General features: G+C 56.7%; 1 protein-coding gene across 1 annotated transcript in view; it reads right to left on the reverse strand.

Annotated features, from left to right (window-relative positions):
* Positions 1–11,861, reverse strand: part of JAKMIP3 (Janus kinase and microtubule interacting protein 3) — a 62,273-nt gene that overhangs the window by 14,278 nt on the left and 36,134 nt on the right. Inside the window, exons 6-12 of the mRNA XM_045291559.1 lie at positions 10,813–10,847; positions 8,912–9,058; positions 8,023–8,157; positions 6,790–6,825; positions 5,314–5,373; positions 2,874–3,002; positions 2,467–2,595 (exon numbers count right to left, since the gene is read on the reverse strand). Coding sequence (XP_045147494.1) covers positions 2,467–2,595; positions 2,874–3,002; positions 5,314–5,373; positions 6,790–6,825; positions 8,023–8,157; positions 8,912–9,058; positions 10,813–10,847 — 671 coding nt within the window. The remainder of the gene's footprint in view (positions 1–2,466; positions 2,596–2,873; positions 3,003–5,313; positions 5,374–6,789; positions 6,826–8,022; positions 8,158–8,911; positions 9,059–10,812; positions 10,848–11,861) is intronic.

The raw sequence follows: 11,861 nt of genomic DNA on the forward strand, positions 1-11,861 counted from the left end.
TGCATGTACATACACACACACAGCACACTCAGACACAGCCATGTACAGACAGGGGCACTCATGCATGTACACACTCCCCCGCACACACTCAGACACAGCCATGTACAGACACACAGACAGGGGCACTCATGCATGTACACACTCCCCCGCAGCACACTCAGACACAGCCACGTACAGACACACAGACAGGGGCACTCATGCATGTACACACTCACACACAGCCATATACAGACACACTCACAGAGGCACTCATGCATGTACACACTCACACACAGGTACACTCATACACACCCATATACATGCATACTCACAGGCAGGCACTCATATGCATATACATGTACACACAGAGACACTAATATGCATACATACATATACACTCATACAGAGACATGCACATACGTATACACATATACACTCATGCATATACATAGATAGATTCACATGGACATACACATACACACTTGTACATATACATACTTACAGTCACTTAGATAGTTATGGTTTATTGTGCCAACCTGGTTGATAAACACATGTGGGATTAATTGATGGGCGCAGTGATAAATGGCTCAGTGAGCCTCGCCTTTCTAGTTCTCGGGTCTCTTGCTTTCTGATGGTTTGACCAGGACGCAGCTGCCTTAGCGAGTTCCCACCTTCAGCTGGCAAGGCTCACTTTCTGCGAGATCCTGAGGAGAAGCCACCTGGACCTACCCTGATGCCTACAGGGTCACTGACTTGGCTTTCCTCCTGCAGTTGGCATCATTGTGTGTGTTTTGTGAGATGGAGGAGGACTTTGTAGATCAGTATGGGCTAATGTTGGACTTACGGATTTGGACAGGACTGGGTTGGGATGCCTTCTTAATGTATACTTACCCTTTGTCTAAAACTGTCTCTTATATATATGAGTTTCTGTGGATTTGTTTCTCTAATTTACCCAGACTAACAGTCACACTTACATAGACACCCATATGTGTGTACATATACACACTTATCGATAATGTATGCATTTGTGCACATATATACTAGCATACACACATTCATATGCATGTACATATACATACTCACACACATCTCCACTCATACACACAGATATATTCATATGCATCTATATACACCTATACACACATGGACACAAATCCATACATAAATGTGTGTGCATTTGTTCAAACATATGCACACACTCATAGCTCCCGTGCCCCTGCGTCTGCACACACTCACACTCACACACGGGCACACGCTGCAGACAGCCCTCCCGGGAATGCGCTGTCTTCGTCCTGTTTGGGTGTCTTCGAGAAATGGCGCTCGTGGGCCGTGGATAAATCTATTTTGAGGTCAGGGCGAGCAGCACATGGCCGACAAAATGCAACGCAAATCTTCCCAAAGCACTGCTGCTGCGCAGCCGGTTTCCAGGGGTGAGCGGAGCAGGCATGTGAGGAAGGTCAGGACGGCGTCAAGGGCGGGCCAAGGGCAGATGGCTGTCAGCCTGGACACATGAAGAAACTGGGTGATGCCCAGAAACTGCGGAAGGAGATGGTGGGATGCCCAGACAGGCTGACGCTCGTGCGCCCTTCCTGTTTTGAGCGAAAGGACCTCAGAAAGGACCTCAGCGCTGGGGAATCAGCGACTTCCGAGAGCTGGTCTTTCCAGCAAGGTCAAGGTCAGTGACGATGGCTTTGAAGGCCACGACCCAAGGAACACAGGATGCTCGGGGGTGGGGGTGGGGGGTCCTAGGTGGAAACACTGCCTGCAGCCCCACAGAGACTGAGCAGGGGCTGTGGAAAAACTGTCGTTTCATTTCTGTCTACAAGGGGCTTCTGCTATGATTTCTCAGCACTTCCTTTTGTGAATGTACCCTCCACACACGCACACAGATTCCATACACTCACACAGATATACATGCATTTTCATGCACACGTGTGTGCATACTCACGTGTACACACGCCCATACACAGGCATGCACATAAACACACCTACGCATGCTCCCAGACATTGCACGATGTCCTTATATACATAGATATCCACACATACACTAACACAGTCACATGTAGACACACACCCATGCACTCACACTCAGACACACACACACATACACACGCACTGCACACACACATGCTTGCACTCACACAGCCACATGTGTACACATACTTACAAGCACACACACATGCGCACGCATGCACACCCACATGGACAGGGCTCTCTCGGTCTGGTCACTCCATGGCTCTTCCGCCTGGGACCATCACTGTGCAGGACCCGGGCGGGGCTGTCTCTGGGCTCTTTCTCTCCTTCGCCCCTTAAGCTCCCTGCCCTCAGCTGGTGAGCACAAGGCCCCAGTCTTTCCCAGGGAACCCCTGTGGGGTAGAAGGTCCTGGCCAGCCACCCAGCCACCCGCCACCCACTGGGAGTACCCTGCCAAGCTGGGCTGTGGGGGAGGGCTTGGCCCGAGCATCATGGGGTGGAAGTCATGTAGACCTTAACTTCTCGCTCAGCGTCCAGTGTCCCTCCGACCTGCCCCTGCAGCAGGGCATAGGCGCGCTGCAGAGCCTGGTACTCCATGGTGAGCTGCCGGAAGCGCAGCTCCGCCCCCTCCTTGGCCACGGCCTGCATCGGAGGAGAAGAGGTCAGGAAACCCCCAGCCCCCAGGGTGGCCCTGGTGCTGGAGACCCAGCAGGTGCCCACCCTGTGCTCCCGCGTGGGGGCCTCTGGCCAGAAGGGGCAGCCCTCTCGGGGACAACAAGCCAAGTGACGTAGCACTGTTCACAGTCCATCATGGAGAGAGAGGCCCTATTCAGAGAGAGCAGGGCCCTGTTCCACACCTCCCATGCCCCATGCCCCCATGCCCCCACACCCTCACGCCCTCGAGAGGGCCCTGGTATCACCTCCTCCAGGTCGTCATCAGGGGTACACGGGGTCTGGTCCGTTCTGTCTGTCTGGTAAGAGATGGAGGAGCCGTCCGACTCCAGGGAGGCTTCCTCGTCGTAGCCAAAGAAGGTCTCCACCACCACTGGCTGGGGGAGGGGGAGCGTTAGTTCAGACCCAGGCCCGGGAGGCAGAAAGAAGCCCCGCTGTCCCCCTGCTGCCCAGTGACCAGCGTCAATGCCCTCCGCCACCCCACCCCACATGGCCCTTACTTCTGTTCTACCCAAGACCGCCTTCCCTCGGGCAGGGGGTGGCCTGGCCAGCCAGGTGCCATCCTGGACACAGGCCTGGAGCTCCACAGGGGAGTGGTCAGTGGACCTTCCTGGGAGGCTGGGCTAGCTGAGGCCTGGGGTCAGGCTCATATGTTCTACAGACCCAGCTTCCTGCACATGGGCGAGACCCCTGCAGCAGTGAGAAGAATGTCTATTGGACCACCCATGCCACCCCAGCCTCTCCTTCCCAGTCCCCAGGTCCCGAGGCTCTGTCCTCTCATTTAAAAATGCTCCCCGCCCCCAGATCTTCCAAAACCAATGGCCTCCTCTGGCCCTGCCCTCAGCTCTCACTCACTCTCCACCATTGGCCAGCACGGTGGGCTCTGGGCCTAAAGGCCTCAGGACCATGCAGTGGGGACCATGTCCTCTGACAAGGCTCAGCGCTATGGGCCCTGGAGCACAGTGACAGGTAAAGAAGCCACATGCCCATGTCCACCCTCCCACCCCCCTACACCCCCACCCCCACCCCACATAAAGCACCCCACCAACACCCACACGTCCATGCCCACACATGCCCATGCCCCCCACACCACTGTCCACACCCTCCCACACCCCCCACAGCCACACCCCTATTCCTATCCCACCTCCACCCCTATACCCACAGCCACATACTCCCACAGCCATACACACATACCCACACATACACCCCCCACATGCACACACACTCCATACATATACACACATATACACACAAGCACATACCCACACAGACATATATTCACATGTATACTCACACATACACATGTACACACACAAACACACACACGTATGCACACACTTCACACATATACACAAATACCCACCCACATGCATGCACACACACATACATACACACATGTACACACTCATACACATGTACACACCTATACACACATACACACAAACACACACACATACCCCCCCCACACACACACACACCATACAAAGCAACACACACTGTGAAGACCCGGAGGGGCGTCCTGCAGGGTGGCCTCTGTCTGAATGGCCCCTTCCTGTCCTCCTCCCTCAGGCCTGGTGCTGTCCAGGCCCAACCAGAGGGGCCCTGGCCTCTCCGGGCATTTTCCCACAGCCGCCTGTGGGTCACACCTCTCTTTTCAGGGTCAAAGGGCAGGCCTTTGTCTCTGCTGTGCAGCATTAGCACCTGGATCCGGTGGACAACGGACCAATCCCCCCCCCCCCCCCCGACCACGTGGGATGGGGCCACGGGACCCTCGGGTTCCATGGGCTGGTTTTGGTGAGTCGGGGCCACGCCCATCTTCCTAGCCTGTGCTGGTCTGGAAGGCCCTGTGGAAGCCCCGTGGCCAGCCCCGATGGACAGACAGGGGAACTGTGTGTGAGGGGCCCTGGCCGGCACCCCATCCTGAGTCTCCCACATAGAGGGGAGAACTCACCCCAAGCACCTGCAGCCCTGCCTAGCACTGAAGCGCGCCCCTCCCACACTGACTACCCTTTAGAACCCACACACTGGGTGTGGCGTGGGCACCCGTTGGCAGGTCTCAACAGTATCATGGGCTTCTCAGAGGGGTGCTGAAGAGAAGGACACTGCGCTTCACACACAGCCCCCCACCCGGGAGGGACCAGCCTGGGAGTGTGTGTGTGTGTTTAGCATGGGGGGGGGCTATGTGTCTCTGCATGTATGAGTCTGTGCGTCAGTGTGTGTGGCGGCTGGCTGGGTCTGTGTGGGTCTGTCTGTGTGCGTGTGACACGGAGGTGTGGGTCTGTGTCTGTGTGCGGCCATGAGTGACGAGGGTGGGAGTGCCGTGTGGGTCTGTGTCAGTCTGCAGGCAGGTGGGGGTCAGGTCCTGGCAGGACCTCTCCCTTGGGAGCAGGACTTGCTGGGCTCTGCAGCATCGCCCTTAGACCGGCATCCACGCCTCGGGAATCCACGCCTTAGAGAGCTACACTTCAAGTCACATCGAGGGGCGCTTGGGTCTGACTCGGAGTTTTTCACACTAACAAGCCTCAGGAAAGTGAGGTGACCCCTGCCTCTTGTGGGAGAGGCCTCGCGTGGGTGGCACCGGTGGGCCTGGGCAGTGCAGGCTGGCATGGACAGCACCGATGGGTGTGGGCAGCATGCTTGGTGGGCATCGGTGGCACTGGTGGGTGTGGGCGGCGCTGGCAGCTTTACCTTGGGGATCTTCGCCATCTTCTTCCTCTGCTTCCGGTACCTCAGAAGCTTGTCCCGCTCCTGAAAACACCAGGTGAGGGGACCTGTACGTCACTGAACAGCCACCTGCTTCCAATGCACTTCCTGTTTCCCCCGCACCTGAGCGCCAGGCCTGAGTGTGTGTGTGTACACGAACGGGTGTGTGTGTACGTGAGGGTGAGTGTGTGTGTGCATGTGTATCTGTGACTGTGAGAATGTGTGCGTGTGTGCCTGAGTGTATGTCTGAATGTGAGTGTGTGTGTACATGAGAGTGAGTGTGTACATGTGTGAATGGGTGTGAGGATGTGTGTGTGTGAATGTGAGTGTGTACATGAGTGTGTGTCTATGTGAATGAGGGGTGTGTGTGTACATGGATGTGTACATGAGTGTGTGTTAATGGGTGTGTGTGTGTGTGATTTCATGAGTGTGGGCGTGTGTGAATTGAGGATGTGTGCGTGTGTACATATGTGTGTGTGTGTGTGTGTGCATGGGCCCACTAACAGGCCAGAGGGCGAGTGAGTGTGTCTATGTGAGTGTGTGTGTGTGTGTACATGGGTATTTGAGTGTTCTTGAGTGCCTGTGTGTGTGTGTGTGAATTGAGAGTGTATGTGGGTGTGTGCATGAGTGTGTGTTCATGGGTGTGAGTACATGAATGTGAGCATGTATGTGAACTGGGGGTGTTTGTGCATGGTGTGTACATGAATGTGTGTTTGTGAGTGTGTGTGTGTGTCTATGTGAGTGTGTGGGTGTACATGGGTGTTGATGTGAGTTTGTTCATGAGTGTGAATGTATTGAGGGTGTGTGTGTGTGTGCATGAGTGTGTGTTCGTGGGTGTGCGCGTGTGCGTGCATGGGTGTGAACATGTATGTGAATTGGGGGTGTGTATGTGTGGGTGTGTACGTAAGTGTGTGTGCATGAATGCGTGAGTGTGAGTGTGCCTATGTGGGTGTGGGGGGTGCGGGTATGTACATGGGTGTTTATATGAGTGTGTTCATGGGTGTGAGTGTGTGTGAATTGAGGGTATGTGAGTGTGTATGAGTGTGTGTCTTTGTGAGGTGTGTGGGTAAGTGTGTACATGGGTGTGTGCATGAGTGTGAGTGTGTGTGAATGTGTAACCATCCCCTGAGATTTCCCACCTTGAGGATTTCAACTTCAAACAAGTCCCTGGAGCTCTGACACTGGGCTCCCCGACACCCACTGATGGGAAGCACCCGCAATCCTGTGGTGGTGAGCGAGCTAAGTAGCCCTGGGCTTCGAAATGAGGCCCAGAAGCATAACCAGAGCTGGGCACCTATGCAGGGTCCCCAGGGTGGCCCCTGGCACCTGACTGACCCTCATGGGGCAGGAGGCCTGACCATGACCCAATTCACCCAGCTCAGCATCTGTCCACACTGTGTGCTGGCTCACGCTGTGGACTCGGGGCCCCTCGCTGGCTGGGGGGTGGGGGGTGGTACTTACTAGCACACTCTTCACGTAGCCCGCCGTTTCCAGGGTCTAGACAAAGCAAGCAACAGGTTGTAGCACGTGTGACACGGGGCCAGGTCCTCAGGGCTGCAGCATCCTGGATTGTCACCCGGAGTGATGGGTCCCCCAGACCCCTCCCCCAGACCCCTCCAGGCTGGTGCCATCCCAGAGAGGGGTTTTGGTTCCGTCCTGACAGCCCCTCCATCCTCAGCCAGACTGCACATGGGTGGGGGGTGGAAAGGGAAACTGCCTCAGCCTGTAGTAGCCTAGACTTCTGCCTTCGACTCCTGGTCATTCTGACAACTGCCAGCCAGTGCTGTGACGGTGACTCTTAGGAAACAACCGTGCACTGGCACCTCTGAGCAGGTGACGTCACCCCTGAATGGAGGGAGAGCATCTCTACCAAGCACGGGGTCTCTGCCCCCAGGAAGGGTGACAGTCATGAACACCCCCAGGGCGGCTCATCTCTGTCCTGTCGGCTGGCTCTGAGTCAGAATCGGCTTGATGGTCGAGTCTGTCTGAAGAAAGCCAGGCCCCTTCCTCTTTCCTGGTCCAGGTGTGCCGTTCGATCCCAGAGCCAGGAGCTCTCACCTGGATGAAGACGTGCTCAGTGCTTATTGAACCTGCCGCCTGCCTGCTCACTCACTGGGAGAGTTCCCTAAGCCGCCCTGCCTACTGACGGACCAACGTGAGAGATCACAGGAGCAGGGCTCTGTTCTGCAGGGCTGCAAGGAGCTGGGCAGGACGCGGTGGCTGTGAGGTTTAGGATTTCCATCCTTACACCCCTCCCTCCTAGCCAAGGACTTCAACCAGGGCAGGCCTGAGCTGCCTTCAATCCCAGACAAATGGTTGTACAGCGAGCTATAGAAATGCTGCCTGAAAAATAAATAGCTAAACCAAACTACACTAACTAAATAATAAGTGGAAAAAGAAAGCTGCCAGACTGGTGGTCCCAGAGGATGAGGAGCCTCGGCTGCCCGGGGTGGACGTCCGAAGGCTTCTCATCTGACGGCCTCTTGCACAGAGAGGTGCGTGCGGAAGACCTCTGCAGGGGACACGTGGCAGTGACAGGTAGACCCAGGCAGTGAGGTGACCCTACGGAGCCCCCTTTCCTACCCCACCCCCAGCCACATCAGAGCCCACTAACAGGCCAGAGGGTGAGGGTCCTGGGTGGGAGGCGGGCTTGATGGGGCAACAGGAGCAGGTGGGCAAGGGGAGGCCAGTTACCTTGGAGAGTTCATCTATGAGGTTCTGCTGCTCCACAATCTGGAGCTTCAGGAAGTCCACTTCCCGCTCCTCCTGACTCTGGTCCAGGTCGTTCAGGGAGCTGCTGGGCCTCCTAATGACCCCGGCCCTTTGTCTCTGCAAAGTCACGGGCCGTCTCTCCCTCAGTGCGCCCACTCACAGCCCACAGCCGAACCCACCAGAAGCTTCGGGCCAGGAGAGTTCAGGGCCCACCAGGCCCTGGGAGTGAGGAGAAACTGCTGCCCACTAAGCCCAGGGAAGGGAGGCCCATTCCCAGTCCATCCCCACAACAAGTGGGGGTGTGTGTGGGGGGACAAGCCAGAAACCCTGCCAGGAACGGCTCAGGGACCAGCCGCCAGCAGGTCAGGGCAGTGCTGCGTCCCTTGGCCCCGTCACCCCCACCGGGCAGTTGTGGGGTGACCTCAAGGGACTCGTGCAGGGAGGGTGCTGAGGGCACTTCCACCCCAGGCCTCTCATCCTGTTGACCACTCAGGCGAAAGTCCTGGTTGGTGGCCCTGGGACCCTTGGGGCCTGAAGGAGGAAATGAGACGGGCTACTCAACCCCACTGGGCACACACAGCACCTTTATCCAGTGCTGCCCCAGGTCTGCCCGTTTCTTCCCCTCCTATGCTGGCAACCAGAGCGGCACTGGCCAAGACTTCCGAGTTGGAAGGCCACTGCTGGGTGCTCTGGGTCAGAAATGGCACAGGCCTGGAGGGAGGGAGCCAGATTGGCTGCCCTGTCTCATGCCCTGGCTGGTCTGGGCTGCAGCGCTTAGCTGAGGGGTCCTGTCTAACCTGCAGACAGCGCAGGGGCTTGGGGAGTGGTCTGGCCTGCGGGTCAGAGGGAGCATGTCTGGCGGGGCCCTTACCATCTCCAGATTCTCCTGGGTGATGAACTTCAGCTTGTTCTCCATGCGGCGCAGCGTGTGGGACAGGTCCTCGTTCTTCCGGCTGAGGCGCTTGTTTTTGTCCAGCAGCGGCTTGTACTGGCTCTCCGCCTCCCGCAGCCGCTTCAACTGGAAGACAGAACGACCGCCATCTGCCGTCTAGTCCAGGGCCGCCGCTGACCAGCACAAACCGCAGTGCACCAAGTCCTGTGTGGAGTCAGGCTAGCTGCTGCCCCCGGCCACCCATCGTGGCCAACTGCAGATGGGCCGAGGCTGTGCACAGTCACAGTGAGAGCGGGAGAGAGAAGTCTGGCCACGCCGTGAGGCTGAAGCTCCGTTGTGGAGCAAGAGTCCAGGGGAAACCACGGCCGAACCTGCATGACTGCCCAGCACTACCCCGTCCACACGCACATGCATACACATGGACACGCACAAGCACAGGCAACTCCAAACCTGAGGATACCTTTGCCCCAGCAGAGCCCTGGCGTCTTGGGCTGCTAACCAGAAGTTAGCAGTTCAAACCCCCAGGCGGTCCAAGCGAGAAAGAGGAAGCTGTCTGCTCCCATAAAGAGTGAGAGCCGTGGAAACCCACTGGGGCAGCTCCACTCTGCCCATAGCACTCGGTCTGAATGGACCAGATGGGAGGGAATTCCATGGGGCTCTTTCCCACTAAGCCAGGGTTGCACCAGCCAGAGCCCGAGGGCCTGTTGTCCAGTTCAGATCTCCGGGGCCACTGACACTCTTGTCCACGAGGCTGCCTGTGGGCAGTGGCGACTCAGTCCCGTATCCCACAGCGTGACCGTGTGCAGAGAAGCTGCTGCCCCTGCTCTGTCTGGGGCATGCCCACGTGGCTCGTGCAATGATGTATCGGGCAACTGCCAGCCGGGCTCACTGAACTTTGAGCCAGGCGCTTTTTAAAACTGCATCACAGAGGTGCAGTTCATGTGTTACTAAAGGCACTCATTGTAAGGGGGTCGTTGGATGCCTACTCGGCCCGAACAACCTCTGAAACTGGCCTTCTAAAACAGACTTTGTTTCTGGGCAGAAGGCAGTTCCCGCACACCCTTCCTTCCAGTCTTCCGGCCTATAACACACGAGAGTACACACACACAGACACACACAGCCTGCCTGCAGGACCTTGTTGCAATGTCCATACTTTGTTACTAGCTCAAGTCCCTGGTTGGGGGCTCATTCTCAGTGCCGACCAGTCCCTAGGACAGTGGAAGATGCACCGTGTCCTTTGTCCACCAGGGGTCACATGAGGATCAGTTTCCCTGTGTTGCACTCAGTTACCCCCTCCTGGGCTCCTGGGCCCACTGCTGCTTCCACTGTCTCTGAAGTTTAGATACTTTCCCTCAAATCATTTGGACAAAGTGACAGGGGTCTGTCCCAAGAGGAAGTACTCAGGGGCTAATCCCCTTCCCAGTTCCAGATGCCGCTCAGCCCAACACCCCCGCTCCCAGTCACTGTGGCCCTCCCACCGAATACCTCCTCCTCAACCCTGTATCAGAGCCTGAGAACTGGCTCCCCACCCCTCCCAGGTGGGGAGTGGGGTTCAGTTTACAGCAGCTTACAGCTGGCCTTCCTTACCCGCCCGCCCTCTGCTGTGGGGACCAACTGTCTAGGGTCTCTCTGACCCCCAAGGCATTGAGGGTCCTTCCCAGCGACCAGGGTCCTATGGGAGTGAGAAGGGTGGGACTCTTCCTTCCACGACAACCCCAGTCCTTATGTGGCCCCCCCACCCCAATAAGAGTCCTCCTATTCACCAACTCCTTATTCCATTGGGAGACCCAGGTCCCTCTGTGCCCCCCTTCACAGGGCCCAGCTCATTCCTCCAGGAGGAGCCCGTGTGTGGTTGCCCCCTCATAGAAGACCCCACTCACCAGCTTGTTCCTCTCTATGGGGATTCTCAACCCCTCTATTGCAGCCCCCATGGGTCATCCCCCCAACCACCAGCTTGTACCCTAGTGACAGGTAGACAGATTAGGAATAAAGGAGCTGTCTCCACCAAACGCCTGTCCTAAACAGGCATGAGCTGGCCATGCCACAATAAAGGTGTCGGAAAGGGATCGGGCACACATTGGACACTGATGGGAGAATCCAGAACTAAGCATGCTCAGACTATGGTCACCTAGACTCGGGTGAAGGTCAGCCTTAACCTTCACAGGTCAGTATCACAGGTGTGGCTCAACTTAGTCACTAGGGATGGCAATACCCTCAACCATGCCCCCCCACACACACACATCCCCCCAGCCAGTGAGGATAAGAGGGGATCAAAGCAGGCCACCGGCAGACTGCCCCCTCTCTCTTTCAGGTGCTCTCCTTGGGTCAGAGGTGGGATCTCTCCTGTGTGCCAGGCATGCAGGTGCCCCTCTCAGGGCACTCTCTCCCTCCCTCCTCTCTCTCTCTTTCTCTGCTCCGCACTCTGGTTCCACACTCTTGTTCTGGGAAGCCTTTCACGTGGATTTTTGAGATCTTCTGAAGTGGCCATCTCCAGTCTTGACCTCTTGCTCGGTCCCGAACAGCCTTGCACGCTTTCCAGAAATAGTGTGTATTTTCCGAGACTGACATACCTGAAGGTTCCCTTTCCCTCATACAATTTACTTGGATTTACAAAAGTGCTTCTGCCGCGTGAATTCTTTCAGCGTGAGCGCACACACGCAGACACACACAGCCTGCCTGCAGGACCTTGTTACAATGTCCATACTTTGTTACTAGCTCAAGTCCCTGGTTGGGGGCTCAGTGCCCACCAGTCCCTAGAACTTTCAGCGTTGAGCAGCAAGAACAGGTCAACCACCCCAGAAACCCTCCCACCACGGGACATGATCCCCTAGTCCCCATAGCCCCCTCACCTGATTGTTCCCCCCACGGCCTCCCTCAGCGGTACATCCCCTGCCCCCACAAGTTCATTCCCCGCATACCCCCCTCACCA

This window comes from Echinops telfairi, unplaced genomic scaffold (assembly GCF_000313985.2).
Source record: "Echinops telfairi isolate 266 unplaced genomic scaffold, ASM31398v2 ScPeMD7_70;HRSCAF=299, whole genome shotgun sequence".
NCBI classification, from domain to species: Eukaryota; Metazoa; Chordata; class Mammalia; order Afrosoricida; family Tenrecidae; genus Echinops; species Echinops telfairi.